This window comes from Mercurialis annua, linkage group LG2, assembly GCF_937616625.2.
Source record: "Mercurialis annua linkage group LG2, ddMerAnnu1.2, whole genome shotgun sequence".
NCBI classification, from domain to species: Eukaryota; Viridiplantae; Streptophyta; class Magnoliopsida; order Malpighiales; family Euphorbiaceae; genus Mercurialis; species Mercurialis annua.
In genome coordinates, this window is record NC_065571.1 from 51,545,156 (window position 1) to 51,565,634 (window position 20,479).

Below are 20,479 nucleotides of genomic sequence, written 5' to 3' on the forward strand. Positions count from 1 at the left end.
AAAACAACTTTAAAAACCGAAACTGAACCGAACAGACCGAAATTTCAGCAAGAAAAAATTTCGGTGGTTGGTGAAAAATAGAACGATCCGGTCTACCATTTTGACAATTTCGACACCGTCGGTTTCAGACAATTCAAAATCAAACCGAACCAACTGATGCTTACCCATAATGTCGATCTACTGAATCGAAAGTGAACACAACTGATGATGAAAAAAAGAAGCAATTGCGTGAAAGGTGAGCCGAGAGAGAGGGAAGAGAGAAATATTAGCCGAGAGGGGGAGAGAAATTAATGATGAGAAAATATATGAAATTATGAGATTTTTTTTGATATGAGGGGTATTTATAGAATCCGTATAAAATTACAATTTTTACAGTGTACCGTATTTTAGAGAGTTGAAAGTTGGAACAGATTTTTGTAAACCAAGATGAAATTATTTTCAAAAAAAACCCTTAAAAGAGTATTAATATTAGAGATAGTCAATATTTTAAAATAATTTATTACTAACATTAAAATAGATTTTTATTTATTAGTTTGCAAATAAATTTTTTTTATATATGTTTTAATAAATTTATTATTTAAATAAATATTAATTTGATTCCGCATAAATACGCGGGACTTACGACTAGTAAATATAATATTTGACGAGTCACACTACAATCCACGTGTGAAATACGTAAAGTGAGACTCGTGTTAAAAAAAATTAACAAATAAACAACATGTTCATAATAATACACGACAATAACCCTTATAAAATGCCTTCTCCTGTACATTTACACTCAACTCTCCCTTATATTGTCCCTCTCTTGTATACCTCTCAACTAAATCCATTTCGAAAACTATTCGTAAAAAGGAAAAGAAAAATCAATGGTTACCGGAATCCGGCGTTTCAGGTGTCACTTTGCTTTTCAGGCATTTGTACAGTAGGGCTGGTTTGTTTCTTTTCATCCGCATTGATATCCTCTGTTTGTTCAACATCTCCACTAACTCCATTTTCCAACAAAGGCGCTTTACCATTTTCTGTCGCGCTCTTCTCATGGTTATTCACAGGTTTCGGAACTTCTCTCGGGAGAGAGGCTGCCAGTAGACGGCTGACACTGTCGTATGAGCTTTTAGCCTCCATAATAAGAGCAGTCCCACCCGGGTAACACCGACCAAAGCATGTGGCGCAATGTGGGTAAGCTACCTGCAAATAACAGCACAGGCTTGTAAGGATAGTGAGATTTCTAGATGAAAACTATTCCAGTTTACTCAGAAAGGCACCTCTATAAAACATCGACAAAGTGAGAGGAAAAGTCCGGATTCATTTTCTCTGAGCATTCGAGTTGCATTGTATCTTAATAGGGAGTCCGAAACGGCCTTCAAGCCCTTAATTAATTCTTGAGCAAGGACAAATTTCAAACTTAATGGAGCACAAGGTCGAAGTTCATTCATTGCAGCAGATACACCTGCAAAAGCAAAAAAAAAAAAAAAATTGAACATCAAACAAAACATCGGACTGCAGTCTGCTGTAACCTGGTACTACAACAATACTAATTTTGAGTTATGTTGAGTCGCATACTAATTTTCAAGCTATCATGCATCATTTAAAACTTAAATATCCGATTGAGAGCATATAAGATCAGACGAAATCAAATTTAAGATAGATATTAAAGAAATAATCAAATTTCACACACAAGGACAAAGAGGTAAAAAATCATTGACTTACCATTAACAAACACTGCAAGAGGTGGATGTTCCATTAGATAAGATGGCGGAGTTACATCCTCTTGATTTTCTTCATTAAAACTATTGGTTGAAAAGCCAATTGCGGGTAACGGAACCCAACGATGTGAATCCAGAACTAACTGGAAACAAAATATCATAGTTAGACATTACCAATCAATATACAGCTAGCAAGACAGAACTTGACATGCAAAATAACTTCATTTAGAGGACAGGAAAAAACCTCCAGAAAGGAACATGTACCTGAAAATTTTCAACAGCCGTACTCATATTCTTTGAGAACAAATTGAGAATGGCCCTGCAATAAACTAAACTTAACCTACTGGAAATTTAAACCAAAACAAAAGAAAGTAAAAAAAACACAAAAGTTTTATATCTTTACTCTTCAAACAGTGGTGGAAGCAAGCCTCGAAAATCCAGGCCAACCCAACATAGTCCCATAGCACAATACTGTCAAAAACACAAACATAAAATAGCATCATCATAGTGTTCTGCTTGCAACAAAATGCCAAATAGTCTTTAGCTAAATGCAGATTCTCTTCCATTTAGGATGTCTGCAACATGCCAATAATATATTTAATTTGGTGAATGGGACAAGATGAGGAAATATAGCAAGGAGATAAGTTAATTCGCAAAATTTAAGTTGCAGCATATCTCTGCAGCATAAATGCAACAGTAAGAAAAATTATCTGATGAAATAACAAAAGTGGTAATTCTTAGAATTAGAGTGTGAAGTAGCATGATATGAAACTCAAATATTCATCTAGGCTTCAGCTTTCCAAGAACAAAAAGAGGACTTTATATGAGTTATCAAATATGATGCAGTAAATAACGCCCCTCTTTAGAAATCCAAAGTTTATCAGAGAGTAAATGCAAGATCTTCCCATTAAAAGATTAAATAAAAACAAAACAATGGTATATGCAAAATCTAAGGTCAAAATGTAAAATTCTCACCATGCACTGGTCCAGAATATTTGACAGAGACCCACCCTCGGTTATCTTGGGAAGCATGATCTTAAGAGTTTTAAGGTGTGCAGTAATCTGATGCATAGCCCAACTAAAAAGGAGCCCACCATCGTAATTTTCTTCACTGCCGGATGTGTCATCAGCAAATATTGCTCGGTACTGGTTAACAACATCAAAAAGATGCATTCTATGACAGTTTATCATTCCTTTCAAGTATTCATACGCATTTCGCTGATCTAGATCCTCTAGAATACCGGTAAGCCACGCCTCTCGACATCTCAGAAACTGAAAACAATTTTATGCAGTTAATTGCAAGTACATTGCATTTCTACCAAGAAAGCAGATGAGAAACTCATATCTTTAAACAGAACTAAAATTGAAGTTCAATCAGATTACCTACGTATTTAGAATCCAAAACACAAATAATATAGTTGTGCACAAAAAGCATTTGCAGCATTACCTGTAGACGCATTTCATACTCACTAAATACTCCTATCCTCCGCAAATATCCAATAATGCGGAGGCATTCAGGCAACTGCAGAACAGAATACAAATATAAGCACTCATTGAATCCTACTCCATGCTTTTTTACTAAATCAATCAAGCTTAACATAATCATTGTAAACCTGGATGTTAGATCGAAGTTTCTGGAGAAGCTGAGACAAAAGAGATTGGGTGGTCTGCCTAACTTCTGCAGCCAATGCTTGAATGACAGGTAATCTTTGAGAAGGAAAAAGAACAAAGTCTGATTAAGTGGCTTTTACAAAGTTAATTCCAAGGTAACATCAATAGTAAGGAACTGACATGCGCATTACTTACTTAGGGTGCATGGTTGAAAGTTTGCAAACAAATGCTTCTAAATCTAGAGCTTCATCATAATTTCCATTTCTTACACATCTGCAAAATAATAAAGGTCAATGAAGCTTTTTAACTATGTATCATACGACATAATTATAGTTAATTCAACAATTCATGGCAGCACGTACGTGTCCATAAGTTGAGGAATCTCAAGTAAATCAAGTAATGTACTATGGTTTGTTAGCAATATTTGGTTCATCTTTCTCTCGTCTAAAATCTGTTCCGCTGACTCAATGAACTCTGTGCAACCAGATGTCAATTTTGGTATTTCCGTGATCTGCCAATGGGAGAAATGAAACCAGAGATTCTTAAAAGCTTACAAAGAAAATTAAAAAACTTCAGACAAACAAATGTTATAACATTCTTTTGTAGTTTGAATTTGAACAATGTACTTAAACCTTACAAGAAATAGAATAAAAACACGACACACTTGGACCGAACAAAAATTCAAGTAAAAATCGGATTTTCACTTGTTTCTCAGTTAATAGAATGATCAGCTCATCCTCAATTACACCGATATTTGATCATTTATTAGTTCAAACAGCCGGTCCAAAATCTCCAAGTAAACCTTCAAATTACAGTTAAAAATAACTAAAGCAAAAAAGTTACCAGCGATTCAAGATGTTTATCAATAGAAGAGACTTCTTCTCTAATAGCAAGTAAAGCATCCGCAGCTGCGATAAAAGCGCGGTAATTCCCCACCGCTACTTCCTGCATTTGCCTCTGAATTCTCTCCGCGTCAACTCGAAGTAATTCCGGTTCCTTCCAATCAAAACAAAAACACAGAAAACAGTTAGACAAAATTTACCACATGAATCGATTAAAAACTTAAGTAACCGGAAAATGGAAGTGTACTTTGTGGAGGCGATCGAGAGTGAAGGATAGAAGCTCGGAGACGTAAGGTTGTTGGGAGACGGAGGCCATTGCGAGGAGGCTAGTCATCGCCGATGTGTAGTCTCCATTTTCTAATTCCATGTTTGTTAAATTAGGGTTTCGATTGTTACATAAATGTAAAGAGATCTGGACTTAGAACAGTGTTGATTGATTAGTGTAGAGCTGTAGATATGTCAAATTCTATGCGATTGATTAGTGTAGAGCTGTAGATATGTCAAATTCTATGCGATTGTTTTGAGATCTGGAAATATTATAAGAAGACGGTCGCGCGGGTAAATGAATCACCGTTCCGGTTAAGGCTGTGTTGTATTACATTGATCTCGATAATTTTGGCAGCTAGATTCTGTTAATCTTTTTTACTTTGAAACGACGGCGTATAGCTGTTTTTTTTTTTTTTGGCTCTCCAATCTATAAACATTTGCTAGTTTACGTATTTAAAAAACCTACCCATTCCCAAATAATGGCATCTAAATAGCGAGATTAAATTTATTATATGCATTACCAAATTTTAATATAATTTCAAGTCCATTATGTATCAACAATTTTGGTTGTGATTATATGAATCTTGAGAAAACGAATTGAAGCTCGAAATAATTAAATATCATGCAATTGTAAAATTCATAGATAGCCTAAGTTGCATAACATCTAAGTAAATTCATCTTTATTTCATTTGAATTGTGAAAACATCTTACTTCACTTGTAAAACTTCAATATACATATAATGTTTTTATGAATTAGTGATTTTTCTCCTCTAAACTGCTCAATCTAAAAGCGGACGGATAATATGTTTCATTTATTGAACACGATTTTATAATCGGTCTGCAAACTCTGAATACTAAAAGTGTTTTTGAGATATTACATAGTTTTTAGAACGGCTCATTAATTTTCATTTTCTTATTGCATTTCGCTAAAGATTGAAGGAAGATAACCATCAAGTTGTTCGCTTGGGCTAACTTGATATTTTAAAGCTGTTTTTATACTTCTTTCACTAAAATCTCATAGTTCCAACTATTTTTATAATTCTTTTATTAGAATAGAGAAGGAGAATCAAATCTGAAATTCTCATATCAAATTATGACATCCTATATCCTACCACTAAGCTATTCATGCATTTAAACACTTCAACTGTCAAATATCAAAATCTTCCTTATACCTCAAATTAGTTATCTACATAACACATTACATACATATTGCCTTTAGCAACGACTCAACATATACACACGAGAAATTCTTGTACGAACCTAGTTCGCCACTAGGATTATAATCAAAAGAACAAAACATAAAAGAATACAAATAAAAACAAAATAGAACCATGAAGAGACAGAGAATTGACAGAGGAGGCCTTTGAGGCATAGAAATAGTAATAAGGGTAAGGGTACTGTCCTTGTTTAGGTGGGGCTTGTGCATTATTGGGTGTATGGTAATAATACCCTGCAGAAGGAGGTGGTGGAATACCCCATATAGGATACCATCTTGGTGTTTGTGGTGGCTGTGAAGATGAACTTGACCGTGGCGGCAGTGGTGGTGATCGTGGCGGCCGCGGTGGTGGAGAATGGTAGTTATAAGATTGAGGAGGTGGCGCGTGATGAGATGATGAAGGCGGCGGTGGGGGCGAGCATATAGTTGGACAAGTAGAACAATCACTTATGCATAGTAAACCAGCAGCAGCAGCTTGATCATCATCTTCTTCAGAGTTTACTGTTCTAGCAAGGAGGATTGTTAAAATTAACCCTAGCTTGCATAGCAAGTCACAGTATTTTCTTGTTGGAGACATTGTAATACGTAATTTGACATGACTCATTTTTGTATATCGCATGTTCTGACTTCTGAGATGTTATTTTGGATTTATAGACACACAGCCAAATTTTTACAAGAAAAAAGTTAGCTTTAGATGGTTCTCTATAGTGATGTATTACTTTTCCAAATACCTTTCCCCAAACATAATCCAGCCTTGTGGATTCCAATTCTTTATTTTTACTATGCCCCTTTTTTTCTTTATGCTTTTCTTTCATGGGGGACTTCTGAATCTTCTCTCCCACTCCAAGTTCTAGTCACTTTTTGCCTTAATCATCTTGTAAAGACTAAAATTCCGTTTTTTTTTCTATTACAGTAGGGAGAGAAGATTCGAACCTGAAACTCGCAATGGAATCTAATGTCTCAAGCATCAGGGTGTGTATGTTGAGTTTAGCTTAAAGATGAAAACGGAATAGTCCATTTCGTTTTTCTTTTGGTACAAAAGTACATGAGGTGTCCTGAACGGGAGGGCCTAATATCTAACGGCATGAAGTATATAGACTTCATTTCCGTGACAGGAGGACCTAATGTCTATACAATTGAAAGTGCAGGACAATTAAAAATGTAGGGATTCAATGTCAAAAAGTTGACAAATGCAGAGACTCAAATATGTGCATTGCCTTAAATCTACTGAATTTGACATCCACTCATCTGCTAGGAAAAACATAGAGAACAAATTACACTGACAAAGTTCTCTAAAAAAGGCAATCTAAATACAAGAAAACAGAGGAAATTTAAGATTGTACAATGTTATTAACAAAAATTACTATCTGTTGTGCTTGCAGTTGCAGCACAATAATTATGGAAAACTTTTTTCTAGTACAATTTCAGTAGCCATTTTTACAAGAACTGAAAAACAGTCTGAAGATAATTTAGTTCTCGTCTCTCATTGCTTCTGATATACAGCATTTACTAGTTTTTTGTTAATATTAAACTTACAACTCAACTGGCCAGCATTCTTCAACTTCTTCCTTATAAACATCTCTACATTTCTTGTTTGATCAAAAAAACAGCTTTCCACTATTGATTCTGTATAGTATGTATATCAGTTGGTCAATATCAACTTCTACCACTTTCATCTTCTCTTACAATAGGTAACGGTACTCCCTCAGACGTTCTATGCGACATTTCCTAAATTTACGTCGAATTAACACATTATTAGAGTTTAAACGAGTTGATATTCGATATGTGTATTCAAGATTGTAGTATTAGTCACAAACCTGAGTTATGCTTGATATCCTTGGAGGTAAAGCTGGGGAAGAATGTTGTAGAGGGCTGCGGCTGCGAGTCTTACTATTCTGAGCAGGATTTCGATAATGATGATGATGGTGGTGGTGGTGGTGATGGTGGTCGTTATTACTTTGTGAATCGCCATTGTTCTTTCCGAGATCTCTCAACCTGCTGAGCTCTGGGACTATAACTGTGGCAAGATTAGGCCTGTCCTTTTTTCTTAGTTCAGCACATTTTAATGCCAATTTAGCAAAGTTTACTGCCTCTTCAACTGGCCAATCTGTAACTGCAGCATCAAGCATCTCTTCGAATGTTCCTCTTTCGATAGCCTTCCCCACATGGTGAGCAAGGCCCATCGGAGGCTTGGCGGTGATTATTTGGAGCAACATTATTCCCAATGAGTAAATATCGGACCGAGTAGTCAACATCCCGGTTTGTTGATATTCAGGATCTATATAACAAAATGTACCTGCAGCCGAGGTCAAGTGATACTGCGTTACAGTATCGGCTACAGATGGGGGGACTAACCGTGCTAGCCCAACATCACTAATCTTGCTCACATAGTTTCTGTCTATCAGGATGTTAGCTGGTTTGAGATCACGGTGGACTAGGGGCTCTGGCTTTGCTTGGTGTAGAAATAGAAGTGCAGTTGCAATCTCTGAAGCTATCTTGAATCTTTTTCTCCATGAAATCGGAGGCGTGTTGTCCTTTCGAAGCAACCTATCTTCCAAGCTACCATTGTCCATGTATTCATATACCAAGCATCCATATTCTGGACAGGCGCCAAGAAGAAGCACCATATGCGGATGTCTAATGCTGCTCAGAACCTCAACCTACAGTTTTAGACCACATCAAATTATGTTAATTGCTCAGAAAATAATCCTGACAGAACAAGTTATAAGGTGAGTAACTTACCTCCTGTTGGAATTGCTTCTTCCCTTGAGCAGCATCGGGTCTTAAAACCTTGATAGCGACTGCTGTGTGATCGAGTTTGCCTTTGTACACAGGTCCATAGCCACCTTCACCAATCTTATTCTTCATTGCGAATTTTTCAGTAGCTTCTTCTATTTCTTCAATACTGTATTTTCTGTACCGAACATCATTGTGTGCCAAAGCATTTAGTGCACGATGCTTCTCTTCTGCCTCTTGCTTAGCTTTCAACTCCGCAAATTTTCTTTTCTGTGCTTCCATTTCTGCTAATCGCTGCGCTTTCTCAGCTGCTTCCATTGCAGCTTTGCACTTGGCCTTCTCCATTTCTGCAATGGCAAGAGCTGCCTCTTCAGCATGCCTAGCTTCCTCAAATCTTCGCACCTCCTCTATCTTCCATTGATGTAGCTCATTAGCCTGAATACAATGACATTCACAAGTAAAGCTTCTGATTCCAAATAATCAATATGTAAGCAAGGTATAAGACTATATATATACCTTCTTTTTGGCTGACAGTGCTTCTCTGCATGCTGTACTATACATATCTATTGTCTGCCTAAGTTCAAGCTTCAATCTTCTCATCTCGGATTCTATGTCTCGCTGCATTTCATATTAACATCAATTCATTACTAATTCACAACTGCAAAATGGTATATACTATTTCGTATCAATAATTTCTTACTGCAGCTTGTGTGGAAGCAAGATCCTTAGGAGACCCTAGCGCAAAATCCGAATTTTGAGAAGAAATGTCTATGGATCCTAGAGCAAATGGAGATGAAAAATCAGGATCTTCAGATGTAGAATCGCGGCAGCTAGTTGAGTTTCTCGGCGCTGCTGATCCTGGGAAAGAAATGTCAATGCTGTCCATTGAAACATTGGACGGACTTCTGATTCGGTCACGGACTTGCCCTCTATGAGAATCACTGTTTTTCTCACTATATAATCTCTCTGATACTTGATTCCTGTAATATCCTCTCGCGGAACTTCCTCTACTTCAATCCAAAAATATAACATCAGCATCATAATAAGATAACATTCTTGAATCAGTAATATTACTTGTGTAGCAAACTTTCTAACCTCATTCCTTCGTCATAATGATCGAAGTTATCTTGCGGTACTGGAGCTGGAAGGGCTAGTGGAGCAGGAACTTTTGGTGGAATGGGAGGATTATTAGCAGGCCGTTGCGCTGTCCTTACAGACGCAATCTTTCCTTTCGAAATTACGTAAACAGAACAAAAATCCGGAGTCGATTTTATCAAGCTAGTCGGCACATCTTGGTTCTTGAATTTCCTGTGCAAATCAAATATATATAGCTTTTGTCAGAACTCCTGCTTGTTTTCAACTTCCTGTCTGTGATAAAAACAAAAAAAAGAACATTGAAATTTAAAATTTCTTTTGCCTGATAGAATAAAACCTGGTGAGAGCATTTCTTGTCGAAGCACCCACAGCAATACTTCCAATAAAGTTTTTACTGATAAATTCCAAAAGTGCTCGTGCAACATCATTTTCCTCTAGCACAATCTCCTTTAACTGCACCTGAATTTCACAATGGTCCCTAATATCAATCTAACCATCCCACAAAATAAGCAGAATGCTGGCCAGCGCGTATACTAATTAACGAACCAATGGAATTTTAAATATACGAACCCCTTTGCGAGCACAATATCCACGAAAGGGAATGAAAAGTTGTTGAACCTCATCAGAATCATGATCATTCCCATTGCTAGGTTCTACAACGGATCTCAAAACACAAAAAGAAAAAACAAATGAGATCCCATCGATATGTACCAAATAATTATTAGATAATCATAAAACTGCATGCATGAATTCTTTTGATCAACGTAAAAAAAAAAAAGCGAAATGAGGGAAGGTACCTACGATGATGTAGATTGGTTTTATGACGAACATGAATAAGGACGATGATCGGGTTATTCACAATGAGATGATCAATAGCCCAACGAACAGCATGCTGGCTGTTCTTGTCCTTATCAATGGCGACAGCCGTGGTATTCACAAGCGAAAATGAATCTTCAGAAGGAACCAGAGCCATTAAATTCTCAAAGAAAATGAATAAAAGGGTGGGTGTGATGCCAAGAAAATGGCACCGGAAAGACTGCAACAAGAGGCGGCCGGCGAGGAGAAGGAGGAGAGAAATGAAGGTGGAAAGAAGCTAAAGCAATTAGCTTCTCTCTCTTCGTGTACAAGGGGAGGTCGGAATCCATGTAAATTCCATGAAAACTAAGGAAAAGAAAAACCAACTTGAGTTAACAAACTTTAATTTTGTGTTTCTAATACATTTACTTGTTTTAGAAGATTTGACCACCCCCATTCTTCTCTCTTTATATGGTAAATTATTTGTCTGGCTAGAGTTCAACCTTTGACCTTTGCTCTTAACTTAACTATATCTATCTTAATCTAATCAAACTGCCATCTCATTACTATTCCAACTTACTTCCTATTTTCAATATTAATTACTTATTAACTTGTATTTTATGTAACATGTTATAAGTGACAAAATTATTAATTCCTATTCATCATAAGCTTAATGTTTTTCTTTTCAAAATTCAAAGCTATTATTAAACCCCATCAATCGCATTATACTGATAAAAAAATGTATCAAATTATTTGTCGACCTGACATAAAATAAAAATTGTGTGCTAAAAATATATAATATAGTTTGTATAAATTATTTTAGTTAGGTGTTGATGTGCTTGCTATGTTAAATATTTTGTTTTGATAAAGATTTTATTCTTTTGAATGATCACTTGCACGTATTCTTACGTATCCAAGTGTTTTGATGTGGCTTCTTTCATTTAAGTTTTTTTCGAATGATTTAAGCTTGTTTATTGTATTTTTATTGTTTTAGCAACTTTTGTGATGATTTAGGCTAGTCTGTTGTGGAGTTTTGATGGATCAGAAAGTTAATTTTGCTTCAATGCAGTATTTTTCTAAGTCTGTAAGGTGATATGTAATATAGGTGTTTGTATTGTAACATAGGCGTTTTATTTAAATCAAGTCATCAAAAATTTCTCGGAACTAACAATTACAACTGTTATGATCTTAAGCTAATATAAATTTTGATGTTTTAACATATAAAACTTTGCACAATTCACCATTAATTTTTTTCCTTTCATGCGTAGCATATGCCATTGCCACTTGATAACTGCCAAATGTTAGTACACTAATTACCCGACAGATGAAAATAAATGATAAAAAAAGCTAACATCAAACACAAAATATGAAAAATAAAAAGCATATAAAATACTAGTAACTTATAAAAAGAAGACAAAATCATTTTTAAAATAAAATTAAAGCTACAAAAAGCAAGCTATTTTTGTTAATAAAATAATATGCAATTGTCAAATTACAAATTATATGAAAAAATAAAGAAGATGAAAGAAAAAAAAAGATGTTTAAGTTTTTCATAAATTTAAGTAACACTCATTTTGTATATTTATCAAAATAATTTAATGAATACATTGAATTTATAAAACATTAAATATTTAGTATGTTTACTGTTTCTTTAGAAAAATGATGGTCCAATAACCAATACATTTGGCTTAATACATAGTTTGACCCCTGAAATTCTACCCTTTTACCCATCTAACCTATAAACTTAACGTTTCAGCTATCGAACCTCTGAACTTGTTAAATAATCCGATTTAACCCCTAAACTTGATAAATACGTAAATATTGAACCCCTCCGTGCCACCTGTCACTTGAAACATTCTAGAAGAAATTGTGTACGGAGGGGTTCAATATTAATGTTTTTATCAAACAGGGGTCAAATCGGATTATTTGACAAGTTCAGAGGTTCGATAGAGAAGACGTTATGTTTAGGAGTTAGATGGGTAAAAGGGTACAAGTTCAGGGGTCAAACCATGTATTCAGCCCAATACATTTCATTTCCCAGCTATAAGCAGAAGCATATTCAAACGGCAGCGTTTTGCGCCGTCATCATCAACAAAGCTTTTTACTGATACAATATTACAACCAGATTGTGTGCACATGTAACAGTGATAGCATAGCAAAATCAACAAACAATGTCGACGATATACGTATTGGAGCCGCCGACGAAGGGCAAAGTAGTACTAAACACGACGCACGGTCCAATAGACATCGAGCTGTGGCCAAAAGAGGCGCCAAAAGCCGTACGTAATTTCGTTCAGCTATGCCTTGAAGGCTACTACGATAACACCATCTTCCACCGTATTATCAAAGGTTTTCTTGTTCAAACCGGTGATCCCACCGGCACCGGCACCGGTAATTGAATTTAATCATCTTTTTATTGCTATTGTTAGTTTTGGCAAGTTAGGGTTTCTTAGGGTTTTATTTTAGTTTAAGTTTGTATTTGATGTGTAATTTAGTTGATTGCCAGTAAAGTAGTTTAAATTATACAATTTATATGCAACACTTGTTTACAGTTTGGGGATTGTGATTTTATATGTTTAGGTGGTGAGAGTATATATGGAAGTGTGTTTGCTGATGAGTTCCATTCGCGTCTACGGTTCAATCATAGAGGAATTGTTGCGTGTGCAAATGCTGGTACTCCACATTCGAATGGGAGCCAATTCTTTATGTCCTTAGATAAGTGTGATTGGCTCGATAAGAAGAGTACTATTTTCGGGAAGGTAATGGCGGTACTTTAATTTTCAAATTCTTCTTTCTGCAGATTTTTTTTTTCAAATAGAAAGAACTGAAGTTATAGTACGTGGAGTTCAATTCAATGAATTCTTCTATTTTTGGACTTCCCGAAGACTATGTTTAGAGTATTAATTGAATTCGATTTAAATTCCAGGTGACTGGAGATTCAATATATAATCTTTTGGCTCTCGGAGACCTTGAAACTGATAAGAATGATTGGCCATTGGATCCGCCACCAAAAATCAAGTCAGTTGAGGTATGAATTTCTGTTTGCTCTGGAAGTGTACATCTTTTCTTGGCCGCGAGTGCATATTAAATTTGAGGCGGTTGAAGCTTTGATGTCTTAAGAAGTTGAAATAATTGATCCTGCAAATGCATATTTTTCTTCAATGTTTTTGACCGGGACATGCATTTATAGCATATTGACCAGAGAGCTGCACTGTTTGTTTACCTTGGATTTTCATGCATTTGTTACTTTTTTGGATTTCTTGCATCAACGGAAATTATTATAATTTATCTTGGTGATACTATATTCACTAAAATATTAGGGAGCTTATTGCCTGCATTCATCAGTTGAAATCTGTATCTTAGGTACTATGGAATCCTTTTGAAGATATTGTTCCCAGAGTCACTTCCAAGCCTCTGAGCCAATATGCGACAGATATTGCAAATAAAGATTCAAAGAAGAAAGCTGTGAAGTAAGTTCCCCCACCGTGCAATCATGCACCGACTGAATGACACAGTTTAAAAAATGGAAATATTTATTTTGCTTCAGATTTATTGTTTAAGATGTTTTATTAATCTGCATATACCAGAAAATTGAACTTGCTTTCATTTGGAGAAGAAGCTGAAGAAGAGGAGAAGGAATTAGCAATTGTAAAACAAAAAATTAAGAGTAGTCATGATGTGTTGGATGATCCTCGTCTCTTGAAGAACGAAGATCATTTAAGTACAGAATTGGTAATGAATCAATTTCGATGTGAATTTTTAATGTTTATATAGTATGCCGTCCAACTATCAGATTGACATTGTTAAGCATCTTACGTTTTTATGGTTAAAGGACTTATGAAAAAATATAAATCAAGAGTGGGAGCTTACTTTTTTGCTTTGTCAATACATTTTTATTAATTTGTTATTTTATTTTAAGATTGATATATAAATAGATGTTTGCTGGCATAATGCATCACCCAAATGCTAGTTTTTTTTTTCATTTGAATTGCATTTATGAACTACAGGAAATGTCCTTAAGACTACTTATTCAATGCAGGATTCATCTGAAGCTAAAGCAAAAAGGGATCTGCAATTGTCTGTGAGAGAAGCATTAGGCTCAAAGAAGGATGTTATGCAGAAAAATTCAAATGCTGGATTTTCTATTAGTGACGATGATGACGATGATGAGGCCAACTTTGATGCACGAATGCGGCGAAAAATAATCAATAAAAAAATAGAGCATGGAAATACTTCATCTAAGCAACATAAAAATGGTACTGTGTTTAGCTATATAATCTATTCTCTCAATTCCTCTTCTTCTATTGCTGAGTGAGACCTCTCTTTTTCTGATATGAACTTTTGTTCTATTGATATTTGATAATGTCGAACTGGCATGACACTTGCTATGTTTGTTTAGCTCGATAGATTTTGAATTTTTCTTTTAAAAATATAATTGAACAATACTTGGGCAGCTGAGAGTGAGAGATCATTTTTAGTGAATATTGTAGTCCTGATAAATTGATGGATTTTCTTGAAAGTGATTCCTCTTTGTGAGAGTTAAGTGATTTCTTCCTTGAGATAACACGAGAATGCCTGATTGCCACGTATTAGAAATTCTAGATTTGGATGACGCCCTGTAACATGTATACTTGATATTCATGAAATGAGTAATTAAAAAGATATTATTTTAGTTGCTGGACAAAGGCTGTTGTTTAGTTCGAAGGTTATCAGTTATGATCCTTGGAAACTTTTCATTTCACAGATTCCAATTCTGTAGTTCTTTTTATTGTAGATCATGAAAGTGGTATGGCTGTTTGTTTCTTGTTGCAATCCAGAGTAGATCTATATCCCATCATATACATCATTCCCTTCTTAAAAAATGAGGGCTTGGACATTGATTAATGACTATTTTTGATATTAAAATCATAAATTTGTTGGCCAATTGGCATTGGTCTCAATCTTATCTCTCTATTTCATATGCTATGTCATTTTAATAACTACTATTAATCACGATTCCATTAATTAGTTATTAATGTATTTCTGTTTATTCGAATATTGTGCGTGCAGGAAGCAAACCTAAAGATCGACAAATTTCTGAACCAGGGTAAGATCTGCACATGTTATATGATCTTTTTCTTTTCAGGGTGGAATTTGCTTTCTGAAGTGAAATACCGACCTGGGTTATTAAATTATCTCTTGGGCAGGCAGTTTGAGCATAAGATTTAGATTATCCTACCAAACTAAATTCTGTAGTTAACCACTTTATGCTGTCCAGGTCCATTGCAGAAAGTGGCGACGATGACCAGCCAAGGGTGGACAAGTTGTCACTGAAGAAAAGGGGAATAGGATCTGAGGTCAGAGCTGAACGCATGGCTAATGCAGATGTAGACTTGCAGTTATTTAATGACGCTGAGCGAGGAAGACTATTGAAAAAACAGAAGAAGCGCAGACTTCAAGGACGTGAAGATGAGGTATATGTGATTGTGGTTTATAACCTTCTAAATTTTAGAAAGATCTAGAATTGCTGTTTCTCAACTCCATATCATCTTCTGTCTAACCTGTGGTTTCCTGTCTTATCCAGTTTAGGGATATATTTATTTTTAAGTTTAGGTTTAGTTTGCTAAATGCAAAGGTGAATGCTTAACCTGTCTGCTGAGAGAATTAATGAAAGTAAGAGACAGTTGAAATTTAAGACAATTCCCCATACTGTTCATGAATTGTAAACTTTCCAAATTTGGCAAATATCCTTATCCTCTTAACTAGAACATTTCTTAGTTTATTAAGTATTGACAAAGACACAGATGAAATAGCATGGCTATGGATGAATATATCTTTTTGATTGTACTCTATATGCTACAGGTCTCTGAATCTTCTGTTTGTTTTACTGCAGCTTTTATGTACACTATAATAGGTACTTATGACATTTTTTTTTAATTTTGGTTTCTTGGTCACTAGGTTTTAGCAAAAATTCAAAACTTTAAGAAGGTTATTTCTACCAAGGTTACTACTACGAAGGCTGATGCTCTGAGCAGTGAGTCTGGGGGTACTTACAAGGAGGATTTATCTGACTGGGCTTCTGTGCGCCTAACTTTTACACCTGAAACTGGAAAGGTAAGCTCTGTTTCTGTTTACCATGTGAAACATAGATTTTTTCATTTATCCGAAACTAGATGTGTTTTGTTAGTTTACGTAATTCATGAAGCTGCTACTGAAAATTAAGTAATTGGACTTGATTTAAATTTAATTTAATTGTATCGAAAATTGTTCTGATTTCATGGTTATTGAATCATGGCAGGATGGTATGTCTCGCAAAGATGACCCAAATGACTATGTAGTGCATGACCCTCTTTTGGAAAAGGGGAAAGAGAAATTCAACCGGATGCTGGCCAAGCAAAAGAGGCGGGAACGGGAATGGGCTGGCGGATCTCTTACTTAGTCCCATCTCCACTGCTTACATAGAATTCTCTCATCATCTCATGCCTGTTGATACAAATATTGGGCCATCTGTCACTTTTGTCTTTGTTATGTAGTTTGAGTGTTCAAATTGTTGAGAATTTACTTAATGATACAGACCAAACTTCCAAGAAACCGGGGAAGCTGAAGGTGCAATTTTGACCGGCAATACGATCCAATGCTTGGAGCCTATTTGATCCACAAGAGCACATTTGTCAGCAAACAAAGTTACTCTGCAGATGCGAATTCCCGTCTCTTGGTATTATTCTCTCTTACGCTGCTCTTTTTCCTAAACTTATACCTATCTAATTAATTTGTTAGAAATGTACTATTCATTGTAAATACTTTAACTAAGTATGCCATTATTAATTCGGGTGTACAAGTCAACTTGCGTGCCTGAACAATTGCAATTTGAAAATGAATGTGGATGGTTGCCAACCCAACTTCTTTTAATTTTAGAAATTTCAAATATTTTGTATCCTCTACTTGACCTAGGAGAAATATGAGACAGTTCTCTGTACAAATGGTGGGAACATGAATTAGAAGTCTTTCTAGTTTAGACTCTTCATTCATGTATTTGTTTAAGTTGCAAAATTACGTGTAGAATCAACAATATCTTTGTTGACTATTTCTATTTTTAGAAGGAAAAAAAAATATACATGTGTGAACTTTTCATAATATGTTGTTTTCGTATCTAAACTTTTATTGCTTTTAAAATTAGTACTTCAACTTATAAAAGTGTATCAAATGAGTGTTTTTTAGTCATTTTTTGATCACCTAATAAAAAAAAACTTTTGATTTAGACTTAATAACTCAAAAAAAATAACTTTTTGGTGTGTTGTTATTTCTAACCAATTTTTTCAAAAATGCAAATTTTTGCTATTTTTATTTTTAGCTTTCGGTTATAGCCATTTCCCAAAATCGATCGAGTTTTGGCCACTTTTAAGCCTCTTCAAGCAGCAAAAGTTCACGTTATTTTCAGTTGATTTTGAAAAATGACTATTGGAAGCTAACATGTAAAACATGCTAAATCTGCATTTTTTTAAGGCTTGCTTAGAATTGCCCAAATTCCAAAATGTTTAAATTTTTTAAGCATTAGGCCTTAAATGTAATGATAGTGCTATTCTAACTTAATATATACACAATTATTATTACACATGCTATGCAACTGTCATTTTGCTTGCTATGGGTTAAATGAGATTTAATTGTCTTTTTAGTACATTTGTACCCGAAAAACGGGTAAAAGTACTTGTTTGGTATATGTTTAAAAGTTAAAATATTAATTATAAATTGATAAAAATTCAAATATTGAAATGGTAGATATAAAAAAGTTTAGATATTATGATGTAATTTTTTCTTGAGCAAATTACTTGATATTTTTTATTTGAAAATTCTACTTGATGGTTACTCATTTTCAATTCCATAAATTACTAGTGGGTTTCTTTTAATTTTAGTAATATTTTGTTACTCATTTCAAAAATATGACAGGTCACCTTCAATTTTATTAATGATTTGACACCTTACTTTCAAATGTTTCGGTACTTCATTTCAATTCCATTAACGATTCGGTATAAAAAAATTAATTAAAAGCCTCTAATCATTTACATAACCGAAAATGGGACTATTAAATAGGGTTTTCAAATTTAGAGTATCAAACTGTTAATACTCCATATGGGAGAGTAGGAGCAATTTATTCCTTTTCTTTTTTAAAACTCTCTTGACTTTGCGTTGGGTCTTATTGTTTGTTTTTGTTTTGCGGAATTTCCTTTCCTTGGTTTCACACTGCATAGAAACCAGAATTTAAAGCTTTTGTTAATTTGAACAAATTATTTTGACCTTTGTATTTTAAACACAGTAGTCAATGAAAACCTGTTTGTGTGCATTAAAATAAAATTTGTTGGAAGCTTTAAATGTAGTATTTTTATTTATCCTATCATATGAACTTTAGGATTGATGGGGCAATTGCTAGTGTGTATTGGTCCAAAGCAGTGGATATTGTTGAATTTGGTAGCATATACTTTGATTGCGACGACAGGTCTCAAGATATTTCTACGCCAAATGCAAACAATAAAATCCACTAATTATCATTTTGTGATCGCAATATATCAATTTAGATATTTCCTAAGAAATTAATGGTAGAATAACAGATTTTTTATACTCCCCTTTGTTTGTTTTACTTATTCATCTTGTATTTATTTATAATTACTAGTTTCGCATTACGTGCTCTGCACGTGGCTCGTAACGTAACTCGTCAATGAACATATTAGTAAATTTATTATAATTATATCAATTTTTTATTTATAATTAATATTAAATTAGTTAATACTTTTTGTATAAGTAAATATAATATATTCGGTTATTAATTTTTTTCCATACTAAATTTATTCTTTTTTAGGTTTTAAAATAACCATAATTAAATAATTAATTTAATTTTATTAATAATATTTTTAAAAATAATAAGATAGAAATTTAAATAATATTATATTGACCAAATACAATATTTTAATTTTGTAGTTGAATCAAATTAAAAGATAGGTATTCCTACTAATTTGGAGACAGTTTAGTTATTTTTACATACTAAAAACTAAATTGGAGATAATTTAGCTACCTATTCTAATTAGGATTTTAATTACAATAGTGATTAATTAAATAACTAATTAGTTAATGACTATAAAACCTTTATTTAGTAGTAAACTGAAAATGATTATTCAGTAAATTTGTCTGTCCTCCCCCCCATCCGTGCTTTTATATATAGTATAGAAGTATAGATTTATCCATTTAGAGTTTTAAGATGTTTTTAAGTATCATCTTTCAAATTTATCCTTCATAATTTTTTCTTCGTGTAATAAATTAAAGCATTAATTAACTAATAATTTTTTTTTAGGTAAATGATGGATATATTAGCACAATCACAAAGCCGTGATTGGCAAAAACCTTAAAAAGGCAAAGGAGTTAACCAAATTTACAAAAGAAACGTAGGTTACGATACACATCATTCCCTGTATAAACAAATCCTTGGTGATTATCCCTGTAGAATTCAACTGCTTTGCATATCACCATGAACACCAGGCGATCCACTTCAATATGAATAATTAACTAATAATTAATTAATAGGGTTAATATTAGTCTATTTAGAATTTACACCATAATATGTAGTCATTTTATTTTTTTATGTTTATGTCAAATAAATTATTTAATTTATCTATTTATAAGTAAAATGGACTCTAGATTGGAATTGAATTAAATAAAAATTAAATTTAGCTAATTATAATATGAATTGTCATATTGTAGCTGACAATTGTATCACATGGATAGAATGGAATAATTGAACCTTTGGTATTATCAATATAATTTTGTTTTCTTATTCTTTTCAACCAGATTAAGAATAATTTTTTGGAATTTGCAGGATAAAACTCATCGTGAAAGAAGGATCCTTGCTTTTTATAGTGTTTGATTTTGGATTATTAGATGATGTTTGATAATTTAACTCGTTTAAATTAAAATTGTCAATATTATTTCATTAAGTAGTACTATATGATATTTTATTATGCTCAACTTTATTTATTCAGTTTAGTTTATAATCATTCAAAATATTGAATTAAATTTTTTATTTGAAAATATTAAATTACTAATTTCTTTATTATTTTAATTTAATAACAAAATTATTATTCTTTTTTTGACAATCGAATAACCTTTCATTAATAATCGAATAACCTTTCATTATTATTCATAAACTCTATTTTGATCTTTATATCTTTTATTTATATTAATGAATATTT

The 20,479-nt window shown here is 33.7% G+C and overlaps 4 protein-coding genes across 11 annotated transcripts; 1 reads left to right on the forward strand and 3 right to left on the reverse strand.

Annotated features, from left to right (window-relative positions):
* Window positions 1–672: 672 nt before the first annotated feature.
* On the reverse strand, window positions 673–4,760 carry LOC126669963 (conserved oligomeric Golgi complex subunit 8). The gene is made up of 12 exons (XM_050363612.2): window positions 4,404–4,760; window positions 4,158–4,310; window positions 3,677–3,825; window positions 3,510–3,587; window positions 3,317–3,410; window positions 3,151–3,225; window positions 2,679–2,975; window positions 2,107–2,174; window positions 1,968–2,022; window positions 1,708–1,846; window positions 1,263–1,447; window positions 673–1,185 (listed from the first exon to the last, which is right to left on the reverse strand). Exons 1-12 carry the CDS (start codon window positions 4,521–4,523, stop codon window positions 889–891), a joined length of 1,710 nt encoding a protein of 569 aa, XP_050219569.1. The 5' UTR covers window positions 4,524–4,760; the 3' UTR covers window positions 673–888.
* A 777-nt stretch (window positions 4,761–5,537) lies between these two features.
* Window positions 5,538–6,243, reverse strand: LOC126668701 (leucine-rich repeat extensin-like protein 1). The gene is made up of 3 exons (XM_050361883.1): window positions 5,754–6,243; window positions 5,630–5,683; window positions 5,538–5,542 (listed from the first exon to the last, which is right to left on the reverse strand). The coding sequence occupies exons 1-3, from the start codon at window positions 6,241–6,243 to the stop codon at window positions 5,538–5,540; spliced, it is 549 nt and encodes a 182-aa protein (XP_050217840.1).
* A 707-nt stretch (window positions 6,244–6,950) lies between these two features.
* On the reverse strand, window positions 6,951–10,643 carry LOC126666937 (U-box domain-containing protein 52). Of its 8 annotated transcripts, none has more exons than XM_050359863.2 (9): window positions 10,272–10,643; window positions 10,041–10,123; window positions 9,808–9,929; window positions 9,471–9,683; window positions 9,076–9,382; window positions 8,892–8,993; window positions 8,382–8,810; window positions 7,457–8,299; window positions 6,951–7,367 (listed from the first exon to the last, which is right to left on the reverse strand). In XM_050359863.2, exons 1-9 carry the CDS (start codon window positions 10,441–10,443, stop codon window positions 7,296–7,298), a joined length of 2,343 nt encoding a protein of 780 aa, XP_050215820.1. In that variant the 5' UTR covers window positions 10,444–10,643; the 3' UTR covers window positions 6,951–7,295. The 8 variants fall into 8 exon arrangements, with proteins under 8 accessions (XP_050215820.1, XP_050215819.1, XP_050215818.1 ...); XM_050359862.2 differs by having other exon boundaries at window positions 9,076–9,385; XM_050359861.2 differs by having other exon boundaries at window positions 9,793–9,929.
* Window positions 10,644–12,291: 1,648 nt separating this feature from the next.
* On the forward strand, window positions 12,292–17,153 carry LOC126670111 (peptidyl-prolyl cis-trans isomerase CYP57). The gene is made up of 10 exons (XM_050363771.2): window positions 12,292–12,656; window positions 12,846–13,024; window positions 13,192–13,293; window positions 13,629–13,735; window positions 13,853–13,997; window positions 14,305–14,521; window positions 15,315–15,351; window positions 15,523–15,718; window positions 16,203–16,358; window positions 16,543–17,153. The coding sequence occupies exons 1-10, from the start codon at window positions 12,437–12,439 to the stop codon at window positions 16,681–16,683; spliced, it is 1,500 nt and encodes a 499-aa protein (XP_050219728.1). The 5' UTR covers window positions 12,292–12,436; the 3' UTR covers window positions 16,684–17,153.
* The last annotated feature ends 3,326 nt before the right edge of the window (window positions 17,154–20,479 follow it).